This window comes from Rhinolophus sinicus, linkage group LG18, assembly GCF_036562045.2.
Source record: "Rhinolophus sinicus isolate RSC01 linkage group LG18, ASM3656204v1, whole genome shotgun sequence".
NCBI classification, from domain to species: Eukaryota; Metazoa; Chordata; class Mammalia; order Chiroptera; family Rhinolophidae; genus Rhinolophus; species Rhinolophus sinicus.
The window spans coordinates 12667282-12681520 of record NC_133767.1 but is presented as its reverse complement, the minus strand read 5'-3'; the positions used below and the strand labels follow the sequence as shown (position 1 = coordinate 12681520).

Below are 14239 nucleotides of genomic sequence, written 5' to 3'. Positions count from 1 at the left end.
GACATGCCTCGGACTCGTGGGGGGGAGGGCCGCCGTGGCGTCGGGCCCCGGGCCTAACCGGAGGTGGGGGCTTGGAGGCCAAGGCTTCCGAGGCCGTGGACAAGCGTCCGTGTGGCCTGGTCCTGGCCATGTCCGCGTGAGGACGCCGTTGTCGCCGCCCGCGTCCCACCCCGGCCCGCCGCGCACCATGGGCTCCATCCTGAGCCGCCGCATCGCGGGCGTGGAGGACATCGACATTCAGGCGAACTCGGCCTATCGCTACCCCCCGAAGTCCGGTGAGAGGCCGGCCCCGACCCCGGGAGCAGACGGCGAGGCGCGTGCTGGGCGGCGGGTAGGGCGGGCAAGGCCCTCCCGCCCGGGGGCCTCCGCGCAGGAGTGGGTGGGGGGTTCCGCTCGGCCCGCGTCCCCACCGCAGTCTCACTGGCCGGAGCTCTGCGCGCCCTCAACCTGGACCCCGGGGCACGCGTGGGACCCTGGGGTGACGGTCTCATCCAGGCTGGGTGACCTTGGGTCAGTCACTTCGCCCCTGAGCGCCCCAGCTTCCTCGTCTGCACACTGGGGAGACCCTCGAGAAAGTCCTAGGGCCGCGGTGAGGTGCGCGGAACTTCGCTGGCGACGAGTTCGTCCAGTGCCCGGCGCTTCGCTTGTGCTTACAGAGTGGTCATTGTCATGAGGATTGACATCACACCATCGTCGGTTTTAGCTTTCTTTGGTGATTTGGTGTGAAGACCCAGACAATGGTTCTGGACACTCCGTCCTGTCTGGTCAGAGTCTTAGCTCTCCTGGCGCGTGTGGATGGTGGATGGAGTGGGGCTGGACCCTAGGAGATGATTGCAGTTGATGGGGGAGAGGCTGGGAGTCCTACCTGGGGAACAGGAGAATGTCTGGGGGGAGCTACCTGGTTCTCTGGTCTCTTTTTTTTTTTGTGGTGGAGAAACCTGAGCCACCAGGGAGGAAGTGGCTTTCCCACGGTGTCAGAGCTGGATGGAAGCACGTCTGGGACCAGGACCAGGAGTCTGACTCCCAGAGTAGTTCCCACTCTCTTCTGCCTCTAATGATGAGTGTGGCTCGACTGTAGCTCCAGCTCCTCACTCTCCATGTGGTCAGTTGCCATAGAAGGAAGAGAAGAAAGAGGACAGGGAGTGTGGACATCATGGGGGTTTTCAGATTGGGGGCTCTGATCCCGGCTTCTGAAGCATCTGATCCAATGTGGTCTTCCAGGCCTGGCGGTTGGCCTGTGGGCATCCAGCCGGACCAGGTTTCCTCTGAGCGTGGCTCAGGACCACTTGCTCCCACCAGTGGGGAAGCTTGTGAAACATGCATTTCCCAGGTACCTGCCTCAGACCTGCTGGGGGCCTAGAAATCTGCATTTAAAACCCATTCCCCAGGTGAGTCTGATGTCCACTCAAGTTTGAGAACTGCTCTGCCCTGATTTTAGAAGATGAAAGAAGGGAAGTGCCTGGGGCTACTGGAAATAAAGGGGGTGGAGCTGGTTTTAGAGCAGCCGGAAGGGGATGAAGTCAGAACTGGGCAGAAGGCCCTGTTGCCTACTAGTCGGGGAGATCTCCATGCCTACTTGAGCCCCAGGCACAAGAGCAGGGCAGCCCGTTGTGATGTGGGGATTCCCTGGGGCTCTGGGCGCTGACTTCCCCAGATCTGATGGAGCAGTTGTTATGAAGTCAGCCTCTTCCATCGCTGATGTTCTTCCAGCTTTTCTTTAGCTGAGTGACCTTGGCAAGTTGCTTAGTCCCCTGGGTCGCATTTTCCTCATCTGTAAAATAGGTTGATCCTTGCTCAGTGCTCAGAACAGTGCCTGGCACCTAAGAGTAAAGTATTAACAAAGTATGAGCTGCTATCATGGCTTAAGAAGGAAATCGGGTGACCGGCTCAGATCCTAAGAACAGTTAGCACTGGTGTGGCAGAGATAGCAAAGAGTTAATGTGGCATGTCCTGTCACCTGGCACCAGAGCACTTGATGTCCCTTTGCTTGGGCCTTTGAGCAAAACCACAAATACAAGGCATTTTCAGAGTGGCAGACCTTGCTAACCAGTGAGGACTCTTTCCCACGGAGACTGGAGTTGGTTTCAGAATCCACCACCCACACCCCAGTCAGCCACAACTAATCGATTGGGGCCGACATCCAGGTGCCACCTTGGCTTTACTGCATGCAGTGTTTTGGGCTTGGTCAGTCCAAAGGCTGTCCTTTCTGCTTCCTCGTCCCTCAGGTCGCCTTGTTCAGGGAGGGTCAGTCGGAGACAGAAGGGACATTCGGAGTTTTTAAAAATTAGATTGTTTGTCTTCTCCAATGGTAGACTGGGGACCACGGGGGGTGGGGGGTTTGAAGTGACTTTAGGGGGAACTCCCATGGACCATTCAATTGCTTTTATGGGAAAGTTGTTATCTTTTCAGGTCTCTGTCAATTGTGTTGATTATATCAAGGAGAAAGAATCCTTGGGTGCTAATATTTTTTTTAACACCTAACCCTGTCCAATGTCTACCCCAGCTTTGAGATCTAATTAGCACCGTGGACGTTTAAGGTATATAGTGTAACGATTTGATACATGTGTATATTGGGAAGTGATATCCGCAGTAAGGTTAGTTAACACATCCATAACCTCACAGTTACTTTGTGTGTGTGTAGTGAGAACTTTTAAGACCTCTTGTCCAGTTTTCTTTTGCTTATGGGACTTTCAGCACGTATTGCAACAGTACTTAGCTCGAATTTAATATTAATAGCATTTGCTTTGTTTTTATTGTAGTTATTTTACTTTTTAACTTTATTGAGGTATAATTTGTGTACCATACAACTCATCCATTGTAAACACACGATTTGGTGATGTTTTAGTAAATTTATAAAATTGTGCAACTGCCACCATAATCCGTTTTAGACATTTCCATCACCCCCCAGTTTCCTCGTGTCTATTTGCCGTCAGTTTCTGCCCCTACCCCATCACTAATCTGCCGCCTGTCTTTAAAATGTGGTCTTTCTGAACATTTCACATAAGTGAAATCAAGCAACATGTAGTCTTTTTTTGTGTCTGGCTTCTGTCCCTTAGCATAATTTTTTTGAGCTTCTTCCATATTGTAGTGTATGTGTATTTTATTGTATGGATACAGTACATTTTACCTATTCACCAGGTAATAACATTTGGGTTGTTTCCCCTTTTTGGCTATTAATGAATGAAGCTGCTGTGAACATTTGTGAACGTTTGTATGCCCCTGTTCCTTTCTCTTTGGTAAGTACCTAGGAATGAGCTTGCTAGGTCATAGGTAACTCTATGTTTATCCTTTTGAGGAACTGCCAGACTGTTTTCCATAGTGTCTGCTCCATTTTACATTGTCTCCCACCAGTAGTGTATGAAGGTTCCAGTGTATCCACATCCTTGCCAACACTTGTTATTGTCTGTCTTAATTATAGCCACCGTAGTAGGTGTGAAGTGATGTCATTGTGGCTTCGATTTACATTTACCTGATGACTGATGATGTTGAACATATTCTGTGTGTGTGTGTGAGAGAGAGAGAGAGAGAGAGAGAGAGAGAAATGTGTTTTAGTCTTTTGTTCAGTTTTTAAAAATTGTATTGTTTGTTTTCTTACTGAGTTGTGACATTTCTTTATGTATTCTAGATGCAATGATACAAATTCCTTTATCAGCTCTGGGATTTGCAAATATTTTCTCCCAGTGTATGGCTTGTTTTTTTTGTTTTTTGTGTCCCTCCCCCCCATTTTTTTTTTTTTTTTAAAGATTTTATTGGGGAAGGGGAACAGGACTTTATCGGGGAACAGTGTGTACTTCCAGGACTTTTTTCCAAGTCAAGTTGTTGTTCTTTCAGTCTTAGTTGTGGAGGGCGCAGCTCAGCTCCAGGTCCAGTTGCCATTGCTAGTTGCAGGGGACGCAGCCCACCATCTCTTGCGGGAGTCGAACCGGCAACCTTGTGGTTGAGAGGACACCCTCCAACCAACTGAGCCATCCGGGAGCTCAGCGGCAGCTCAGCTCAAGGTGCGAGTTCAATCTTAATTGCAGGGGGCGCTGCCCACCATCCCTTGCGGGACTCGAGGAATTGAACTGGCAACCTTGTGGTTGAGAGCCCACTGGCCCATGTGGGAGTCGAACCAGCAGCCTTCGGAGTTAGGAGCATGGAGCTCTAACCGCCTGAGCCACCGGGCTGACCCCCCGCCCCGCCCCCCATTTTCTTAATGGTGTCTTTTGAGGAGTAAAAGTTTTAAATCTTGGTCAAGTTCCATTTATCAATGTTTTTAAAAGGTTAATGTTTTTGCAGTTATATCTAAGAGATCTTTGCCTAGCCCAAGATCACAAAGATTTTTCTCCTTTTTTTTTCCCTAGAAGTTTTATGGTTTTAGCTCATACATTTAGGTATGTGATCCATTTGAAGTTATTTTTTTCATGTATAGTTGAGGTAGAGATCTAAGGTCATTGTTTTGCAAGTGGATATTCAGTTATTTCAGCATTCTTTGTTGAAAAGGCTGTTCTTTTCCTATCAAATTGCCTTTGCACCTTTGTCAAAAATCAGTTGACCATAAATGTGAGAATTTATTTCTGCACTTCCTTGCCCCTCACACAGCTGGCTGGTCCCCAGCCAAGGGTCAAAGCAGGTGGAAGAGAGCCTGGAGGACTGTCGGTACCCGCACAGAGTACCTGGCCACGGGTGGCTGCTGCCATGGGCGTCTGCTGCCACGCTTACTTCTCCTACTGCTGTTGTTCCTGTTAATTGTGTGTCTCAGAGGAATGCCTCCTGCCCTGCCATGGAGTTTAAGGGAAGTCATGCTGGGACAGGTCACCTCAGACAAGCGTCAGAAGGAGGGACAATCAGCCCTGTGACCCACCAGCCCCAGAGCAGTGGGGGATACGCCCCAGACCTACACCTTTTGTGCATGAGGTGTGTGTACTTTCAGAGCATTTCACCTCTGTTATCTTATTGGAGCTTTGCCATGTCCCTGTGATACCAGACTTTTGTCCTCTTTGGCAGAGGAACTAGAAATCAGATTGAGCCCTTTGTAGCACAGCACCTGGGCCTGGCACACACAGGCGTTTAATAAATGCTTGTGCAGCGTTATGACAGAAAATGACGCCAGTCTCCCCAGTGTGCGCGCTGCTCAGACTAGGCTGCCTCTTATCCCGTGTGGTGTCAGGCGAGGACCGAAGATTCCTGGGTGTCTCCCGTCTGATGGAGGGGCCCCAGGTGGGTGAGAGGAGACTTGCGGTGTGTGCTTGTGTGTTGAGGGCGGTCTAGAAACAGCTGCTTGAGCGCTGCCTGCGCCCACAGTCCACGCTGGCATTGGGTTTGCCCTTTCCAGAGGAGGGCCTCGCCAAGTCTCATGTACTTGGTGCCTGAAGGAAAGAGCCGAGGCAGGTATTCTAGAGCAGAGAGGACCTTCCGTATCACCACGGGTGTCCTCTGTCACGGGGGCATTCTGAGTCCGTGGACCATCTCTGTCCCGAGGGAGTGAGCTTCCACTCTGAGACGCACATGTCGTGGGATGGGGGTGGGGAGAGGGGGCTCCACACGCACACGGGGTTTCCTCCCCGCGCAAAGACCTGCACCATCATCAGGAGCATCGTGAGCAGACGTCCCCCTTCCCCAAGTGTCACCTGTGCCGTTCACACGAGAACTAATTCTGCACTCCTGCTTGTGTCAGCTTTGTTTGGAGTTTATTGTTGTAAGACTTGTATACACAAGCTGCATTTTCTGGGTTTCCGTTGCTATATTTTAGGTCAAAACAACAACAAAACAACAGCAACAAAAAACTTTTCAGTTGGCCATGGGGGCTAGGTATCTGAGAACCTGTTTCCCTAAAGAAGAAGAAGGAGGGGGCGGCCGGTTAGCTTAGTTGGTTAGAGCGCCGTGCTCTTAACAACAAGGTTGCGGGTTCGATCCCCACATGGGCCACTGGGAGCTGCGCCCTCCACAGGTAGCTGAAAACAACTACTTGACTTGGAGCTGATGGGTCCTGGAAAAACACACTTACAATAAATAAAAGCTGAAAAATAAATAAATAAATGCTCTTTAAAAAAAAAAAAGAAGAAAGTGGTGTGGGTTTAGCAGCATGCCCTTGGCACTTGGGCCCTTTGGCCTTGGGGCTGAGATTTGTGGAGTCTTGACGTTGGGGTGTCACCTGCCCTCCCTCGGGGTTTTGAGAGAGCCCTGGAGCTTTGTGTGTTTGTCTGTAGGTCCCACATCCCTCACTCAGTTCCGTGCATGTGTCAGGGGACCTTCCGTAGTTTCTCTGGGAATTGTTGAGAAACTGTCGCTTCCCGTTGACTACAATAACCTGCCTGTGTACGAGCTCTTGCCAGCCGCGCCCTCCCTGGGCTTTGTTGAACTTTCTCATTGATCCCGCCATGTTTCATGCTGAAACCTAACAGCGCCCTTTCTTGGCCCTTTGAAACGCTGCTCCCCGCAGACCCGCACCGCCTGGCATTGCAGTTGGCCTGAGCTGGTGCTGGGCTGGCCAGGTGGCCAGGGAGCCTTTGAGCCCATGGCGGGAAGGTGGCTACTGCCATCCCATCATTGGCTGTGACGGAGGGCTTGGCTACCCAGGAGAAAAGGCGTGTATGTGCGTGCGTGCTCCTCACAGGTGGGGGCCTTTGCTGTGTTTACAACACACCCTTCCACAAACATGGTGGGTGATTCGGAGTCCTGAGCCAGGCCTCGGGCTCCGCGACTCACCGGGGTAACCTCTGGTTCCCTAGGCCTCTTGTAGTGCCTACTCTGCCACTGTGTGTGAGGCGACAGGTTGGGACCATGCCCTGGTGCTGTGTTTTGCTGTGGGCCTGGAAGTTTCCTGGAGGACATCCTGCACTTCCTGGATGACCTCACTGACACTTCCCAGACCCAGTGCTGCCCAGGCCAGACATTCGCTTGGGGCCGTGTTCCACTTGGCATTTCCCATATGCGTTTCCGGGCATGTCGTGCTGCCTCATATTGTCCCGTAAAATAATAGCGGATGATGTCACATACACCAACCCTCCAGCACCTACTCCAGGGCTCAGTAACTAACTGTAGAATCGTTCAGTTCTGCCAACTGCCTCTACCTGGCTTCTCAGAGCTGCAGGAACCGGGCTTAGCTCTGCCTGTGTCACCAGGACAGGATCGGAGGAGGGGTGAGGCCCAGTCCCTCTGCCATTTGCAGAAAAGCCGAAATAGAGGAACAGCGTGGGCGAGTGGCCACTTGCTGTCTATCGAGAAATAGCATGGCTTGCTTTCTCACAGAGCTAAATGAGAGGCTGGAGGCCTCAGGAATGATCCTGACATTGGACCTTCTGTCCACTTCTGTGTCTGTAAGGCCTGAGGCTGGTTACAAAGAACACCGTTTTCTCAGGCCTTGCATCCTGTTGGCTTGGGCCCTGTCCCTCGGTCCTGGGCACTCCTGGGCCGACCTCCCAGGGTGGGCATGCTGGCTCCCTCCTGTCTGGAGCTTTCTACAATCTAGATGTCCTGCTCCATGGATCTCATGGTCACTGTGATGTCCCTGAGTCACCAGACTCCCTGGGGAGCCTTTGGGGGGATGGAAAGAACTTGTACTCAGGTCAGTGTTTTATAAAATGTGTGTGTCATTTTGATTGATGGCTTACTCTATTCCTTCTATGAATAATAATGGAAATCAATTTAACTTAGACCTTGTATGTTAGATAATACCAGTTTCTAGAGTCTTTTCAATTGAAGATTTGTGTCTGGCTTTAGTTAAACTCTAAAGCATGCCACGTGGACGTAGTATTTTGAAGTAAAATGTCTCAAAACAAACAAAGTGTGTATATACACATATATTTAAAATCAAAGTGTAACCCGTAGAAAATGTACACAGCGTAGAAAATGTACAAAGCGTAAGCATGCAGCTTGGTGCATGAGCAGGAAGTGAGTGTTGAAGAAATAGAACAGGAGCAGCCCCCTGAAGCCCCTGCCCAATCTCCTTCCTCCCTGAGAAACCCCCTGCAGACCCCACTGGAGGGGAGTGTTGCCTGTCTTTGAACTTGCTATAAATGGAAGCAGACACTCTTTCCCTCCACATTTAGTGATGAGGGCCCTGGCACAGTCCATGGAGCAGTAGCTGGTTGCCTTCCTTTGCCACGTGATACTCCAGTGTCTGTTGATGCCCCAGTGTGTTCCTTTGTTCACATGGACGGGCGTTGGAGGAATTTCCGGTTTGGGTCTTAACGCAAAATGCTGCCATTGACACTTGTGACTGGCTTTGGTGTCTATGACTCCCATTTCTTTGGGTCTGTTTTTTTTTTTTCCCCCAGGTTTGTTAATTGTGGTGAAACACATATAACGTAATTACTACCTTAACCATTTTTAAATGCACAGCTCAGTGGTGTGACATTCAGTGTTGTGCAGCCATCACCACCATCAGCCCCAGGACTCTTTTCATCTTGTGAAACTGAAACTCTGTCCCCGTTAAACACTAACTCTCCATTGCTCCCGCCCAGTCCCTGGCAAGCACCACTGTCCTTTCCGACTGTGATTTTGACTAAGTTACTCGCCTCTGGGTCCTTTTCATACCTAGGAGTGGGTGGTGGGGACCTCGGGGGCGTGTGTGGGGCGTCAGCAGGTTTTACAGTTTTCTGGAGCAGTTGAACTAATTTGCACCCTCACCGCGGAGTGCGAAGAGTTCTGTTTGCTCTGCATTCTCATCAACAACTGCATAGTGTCAGGAGTGTGTATTTTGTTGCCTTTCTTTTTCGTTTCAGCGAAGTTTTAGCCAAGGATAGCTCGTTGTAGTTGTAATTTACTTTCCCTGATGACCAAAGGGATTGGACACCTTGTTGGATGTAGATTGCCATTCATCTCTCCTCCTCCTTTTGTGAGGGGTCTGGTGACATCTTTGGCATATTTTTAATATTGGATTGTCTCTTTTTTCTCTCTGATTTACAAGAGTTCTTTCTGAAGTGCTTTTTATTACATTTGGAATTCTTTGGAAATTGGCTATGGCTGTGGCATTTAGGTTAGGCAAGAAATGGAATGCATTGGAAGGCTGGGGGCAGGGTTCTCTGGACCCCGAGGGAGGGGAAACCGAGAAGGGGAGCTGTGGGAATGCAGAGCCCCTGCTCCGCTCTGATGTCAGCCTGATGCTGCTGTGAGCTGTGTAAAGCCAACTGCTGCCCACCAGGGCCCTCAAGGACCAAGTGGGGTGGTGATCCCCAGCCCATCTCCACGGGCGAGAGAATCTGGTTATTGGCCCAGCACGGTCAGGTGTCCAGGGGGTGGGAACTGTCCACCTTGGCTAGCCAGCTGTGTCCAGGAGGTGGGAACTGTGGGCTTTGATGGTGGCTGGGGCGCACCCCTGTGCGGTGGTGGAGATTGTTTTCAGAAAAGGGGTATAAACTGGGGAGGACCCCTCCTGCCCCCTGTGGGGACAGAGTCCCAGAGAGCAGTTTCCAGGCTATCGGCCTCACGGCCTCACGTGGAAAGGTGCTGACTCAGTTATTAGATGGCCATCAGCTGTAATCAGATGGCCATCAGCTGTAACCAGTTAGCCATTGGCCACTAATATAACTGTCGTGGCTACGCTGGCAAAGGGGTTGTTGGTTGGTTGGTTGGCAAAGAAGCTGATGGCAGATTGCGGCTCCTGCTTCCTGTGTCCCCACCGGCCGCCAGCGAGACTATCTATGGCCCCGTGGGTGTTCCTATTTGACCTCACCATGTCCTGCATTCTTGTGCGGGGAGCAGGAGCTGAGACCCTGCATGACACCCCCCCCCACCACCAAAAAAAAAAGGCGGCTACAACAATTTTTGGGAAACCCAGTGTGAGCCAGAATCTTTGCTTAGTCTTCCCTCCTTGCTGGGGGCTGAGAGCTTTAAGATGGCCCCGCTGTAATAAATAGGCCGTTCACCTTGGAGGGAGGCTGGGAAACAAACATTTATCAGGTGTCTATTCATTTATCAGGTGTCTTTTCATGGTGCAAGGTCCTTTGCATAATTGGCTCCTTTTATCCTTACGTCTTCCTGAGCTTCCCCTCATCTCCAGTCTGCAGCCAGTGTACTTCACTGAGGCCTCCCATGTTACAGATGAGAACACTGAGGCCCAGAGAGGTTAGGGCCACCGAGTCACCAGCCTGCGTGTGGCAGGCAGAGAAGTGCTGTTCTGTGCACGTGTGTGATTTGGCCAAGGCGAGTCCATGAGCAGGGACATTCGAGGTGGGTGGGACCCCCTGGGGTCAATCTCTTCTCTCCCATTGTTTGGAAACAGGCTCAAAGGCTGTGGGGGCTGCTGGCCTCCCCCTGGGCGGGCTGTTCTCCGAGGCCTACAGATGCTTCCCTGAGAGGTTCTGACCTCCCTCTGGTCAGGGCGGCGGGGGCTTAGCAGCGCACATCTCAGGAAGCTGGTAATGGGAATGTCCCCCCTCTTACAGGATGAGAAATGTTTTCAGCCTGTGGAATCAATGAACTGTTCCCAGCCTTTGCAGACGCCTTCTCGCCTGTTCACTGGAGTGGGAATGAGGATAAGCATGTCAGCACCAGTGTCCCAGGTTCCTGGGCCAGTTGTGTTTCTTAGGAGGAGGGCGTGGAGGGTGTCTTTATTAATGTCACGGTTTACCTGGCAGGGCTATTGTGATTTATAATAAAAAATAAGATTTGGTCTTGATCCGGTTCTAGCACAGAACTTCTAAAACCCCTGAAATGTCCTCAGTGATGAATGATAAAAGTGAAATGGGTGTTTTTTGGTATTTGTAACAAACCCCTTTCAAGCACACCTGAGTTTATGCCAATGAGGTGATTTTTGGAAAATGCCTAAGAATGGGGGCTGGTTGTCGGGGGAGCCAATGGTGTGATTTGAGGGCTGGAGTTTGAGATGACCGCCTAAGGCCCATGATTTAATCAATTGTGCCTAAGTCATGAGTCCCCCACAAAAGCCAAAGGGGCCGCTTTGCAGAGCTTTTAGGTTGGTGAGCACGGGAGGTTCTGGGCAGGCGGCTGAGTGCACGGAGCTTTGCACCCCTTCCCCACACATCGCCCTGTGTGTCTCTTTCCTCTGGCTGTTGCTGGACTGTGTCCTTTTGTAATAGACTGGTAATTGGTGAGTGAACTGTTTTCCTGAGTTCTGGGAGCTGCTGTAGCAAATCATTGAACCCACAGAGGAGGTCATGGGACCCTCTAATCTATGGCCCATTGGTCAGAAGCACAGGTGACAACCTGGACTTGTGATTGGCATCTGAGGGGGAGGGACAGTCATGTGGGACGGAGCCCTTAACCTGAGGGACCTGACGCTGTCTGCAGGTAGGTAGTGGCAGAACTGAGCTCAATTTGTAGGCCACCCCATCGGAGTCTGCTAAGAATTGGAGAATTGCTTGGTGGTGGTGAAAAAACACATATTGGGGTTGGCGCGGTTGAGAATGCAGTGTGGGCTCTTGGGTCAGCATGGGTTTTCAGTGAGGATGCCACCTGTCACTGGTGTGTGGCTTGAGCGGGTTACTCGGCCTCTCTGTGCCTCAGTTTCTTCGACTGTCAAATAGTAATAATAATGTCATCCACCTTCATTTATTTGGTGGATTTTTATCGAGCTCCTACTGTGTGCAGGCCATGGTGGTGGCCACCGGGGGTATGGGACAGTGAACAAACATGTGACCCTGGTCTTGGCAAGGAGAGGACAGAGTGTAAACCAGCCAACAGATAAGAACCAATAGGATTTGCTGGACAGGGAGCTGATGGCCTGCGTGGAGGTCATGGGAAGCCTCACCTCACAGTTGAAAGGTGGGAGCAGCCCATTGGGCCAGAGGGAATGGAGAAAGCTCCGGGATCCTGGCCAGAAAGGTGGTACGAGGCAAGGTGGGCAGTGCAGCAGAACCACTAGTGGGCAGAGTGGTGCATGGGCGCCAGCCCTGAGGTGGACGCATGGTAACGTCCGTTGCTGGAGACAGCACTATCCTGGGGCTGGAGCATCATGGGTATGAGGAGGGAGGCTGGGTTACCAGGAACTGTGCTGGAAAGACATCACGTCAGGCACTTGGAGCCCACGTTCCCCAGGCAAGCAGCCCTCAGGGGTCAGGGGACTCGAGCGTCCTGAGACCAAGACACACAGCCCTGCTCCACGGGTCATGGTGAGATGCGGGTCCCATTCAGCAGACCTCCATCCTCGTGACCTAATCACCCCCTGGCGGCCTCACTTCCAAATACCATCACATTGGGGTTAGGTTTCAACATGTGAAAGGGGCGGGCACAGACATTCAATCTGTAGCGGGGTCCCAAGCCCTGGTCTCTTGATAAACTTGGGTTTTAAAACAAAGTCTCTGGGTGGCTAAGGATTCAAGCAGTGCGGATGTTTTTAGGGAGAACGTGGAGATCCCCACTTTCCCCAGCTCTCTCCCCACCTCCTCGAAGGTTCCCGCCAGCAGTTTGGTGTGGATCCTTCGAGACCCTTTGTTTAATGGGATCCATCTGTGCTCCGTGCTGGTCTGTTTTGCCTTCACTCTGATCCTCTGAGATCTTTGCGAGTCCTGGTGCCTCCCTCAGAAAGGTTGGTTCATTTAAGTAATTTAGAATCTTTCCATTTTTCTGTTGTAAATCGTGGTCATTGCGCACATGTGTACTACACAGCTTTGAAAGCAGAATGGACAAAGCAGAAGAGAACCCATAAGTCCCCTTGGCTCGCTCTGCAGCCCGTGAGGAAGGGACGGTACCTGCCCACCTCCTCCGGCCGTCACCTAGCTCGTGGCTTTGATTTTCCTCATCTGTGGAAGATGATGAATATGTGTCCTGCCCCTGCCGTGTACGAGGGAAGACAGGGCCGTGTGTGGGAACACGGGGAAGACTCCCAGGAGGGGCGTCCGGCCTTTGTCTCAGTGACTATTCACCTCTTTGTCATCCAGGTTGCCTGGACACCTGTAAATAGGACAGAGTCTGAATCCCTGGGCAGAGAGGAGGCAAACTGCCTGAGCTCCAGTGCTCTTGACCAGTGTGACGTGAAGGAGGGGACAAGGGCCATGAATCTGTTTAAGCCGGCCTGTCTGAGGACCGCCCTGTTGAGGCTGACGCTGTGGGGTCCTCCAGTGCGTCGTTGCCACGTAGTTGGGGCTCTGGGCTAAAATCGTGGCCGCTGGCAGGCCCTCCAAGAGTCGCCACAGAAGGATTTTCTGACTGGGAACATTGTGTGGGAATAGCCGCCCTTTGTGACCAGAGATGACACTGCTGACCATTGACTGCTGTCCCCGAGCTGCGGGAGTGGAGGCTCCCGTGGGGCGGAGACACACAGTGGATTTAGAGTCAGCAGGTTTGAGCCCAGCTCCACCATCACCAGCTCGGTGACCTCTGCGTGCAGATTCCTGCATGGAAAGGGGGCAGGCTTTGTTCCCCTTTGAGGGTTCCGTGGGCAAACCAGACTGGGGCACTGCCTTGGCGACATGGAGGAAGCCAGTGGTGTGGTGGCTTTTGTTCTCTTTTCATCTTCACGTCTTTCTGTTTCTCCCCTCAGTCACCATTTCTTTTTCTCCTTCCTCCCTCTTCATAGCCCTGTCTGTGCCTCTGGGTCCTAAAGTGTGCACACACCCATAGATGCACGATATGTACACAACACACACCAGGCACACGTACATACAGACGTGCCCATGCAAGCACAGCATGCCTACCCACATGTATACACACATGCACGCACCCACGCATGTCCACCTGGGAGCTGCTACCAGTTCTCTCTGATGCACACATTCCTCCTTTAAAAGTTCCTTTTTTAAAAATGTGAACATTTAAAATACGTACCGGAAAGTATAGAGAGTGACACAGCGAACGCCCTCGTTCAGAATTCACGGTAGCGTTTTTCATATTGTCTCTTTCTTTCCCACTTCTCCGACCCCGTCTTGAACCCGGGCACTTCCTTCCCGTGTCTCGTTCATCCTCCTGCCTGTGTAGGTGTCCACGTCCGAGCTGTGGGGCTGCTTTCACACGCTTCTGTGTGAGTCTTGGTTGCTTTGCGACTGCTCCGTGCTGACAGGCGGAGACCTGGCCCACTCCTTTTAACTGGTGTGTGGTCCCATTTTGTCACTGCCATAGTGACTTGTCTTGAGGGACAGGGAAGGTGGTTGCAGCTTTTTATGCTTGAAAGTCTTTTCTTGTTCACCACATTGTATGCCTCTACAACCACAATATGTACATAAATTGAAATGGGACTTTTAAAAAAGGATTTTTCTTCTGATTTGAGTAGGCATTACAAATACCCAATTGATCAAAACAACACAAATATTACAGTTTTTATAAGTAATAAACAAATACTGAAAAAACATTGAACACATACCTT

At 51.3% G+C, this 14239-nt stretch overlaps 1 protein-coding gene across 4 annotated transcripts in view; it reads left to right on the top strand.

Moving 5' to 3' along the window:
- The first annotated feature begins 15 nt into the window (after positions 1–15).
- MGRN1 (mahogunin ring finger 1) overlaps positions 16–14239 on the top strand; it is a 48613-nt gene continuing 34389 nt past the window's right edge. For 3 of the 4 annotated variants that reach the window (XM_019756445.2, XM_019756443.2, XM_019756446.2), the window contains exon 1: positions 16–275. In XM_019756445.2, coding sequence (XP_019612004.2) covers positions 188–275 — 88 coding nt within the window. In that variant the 5' untranslated portion in view covers positions 16–187. The remainder of the gene's footprint in view (positions 276–14239) is intronic. The other variant, XM_019756447.2, reaches the window with a different exon arrangement.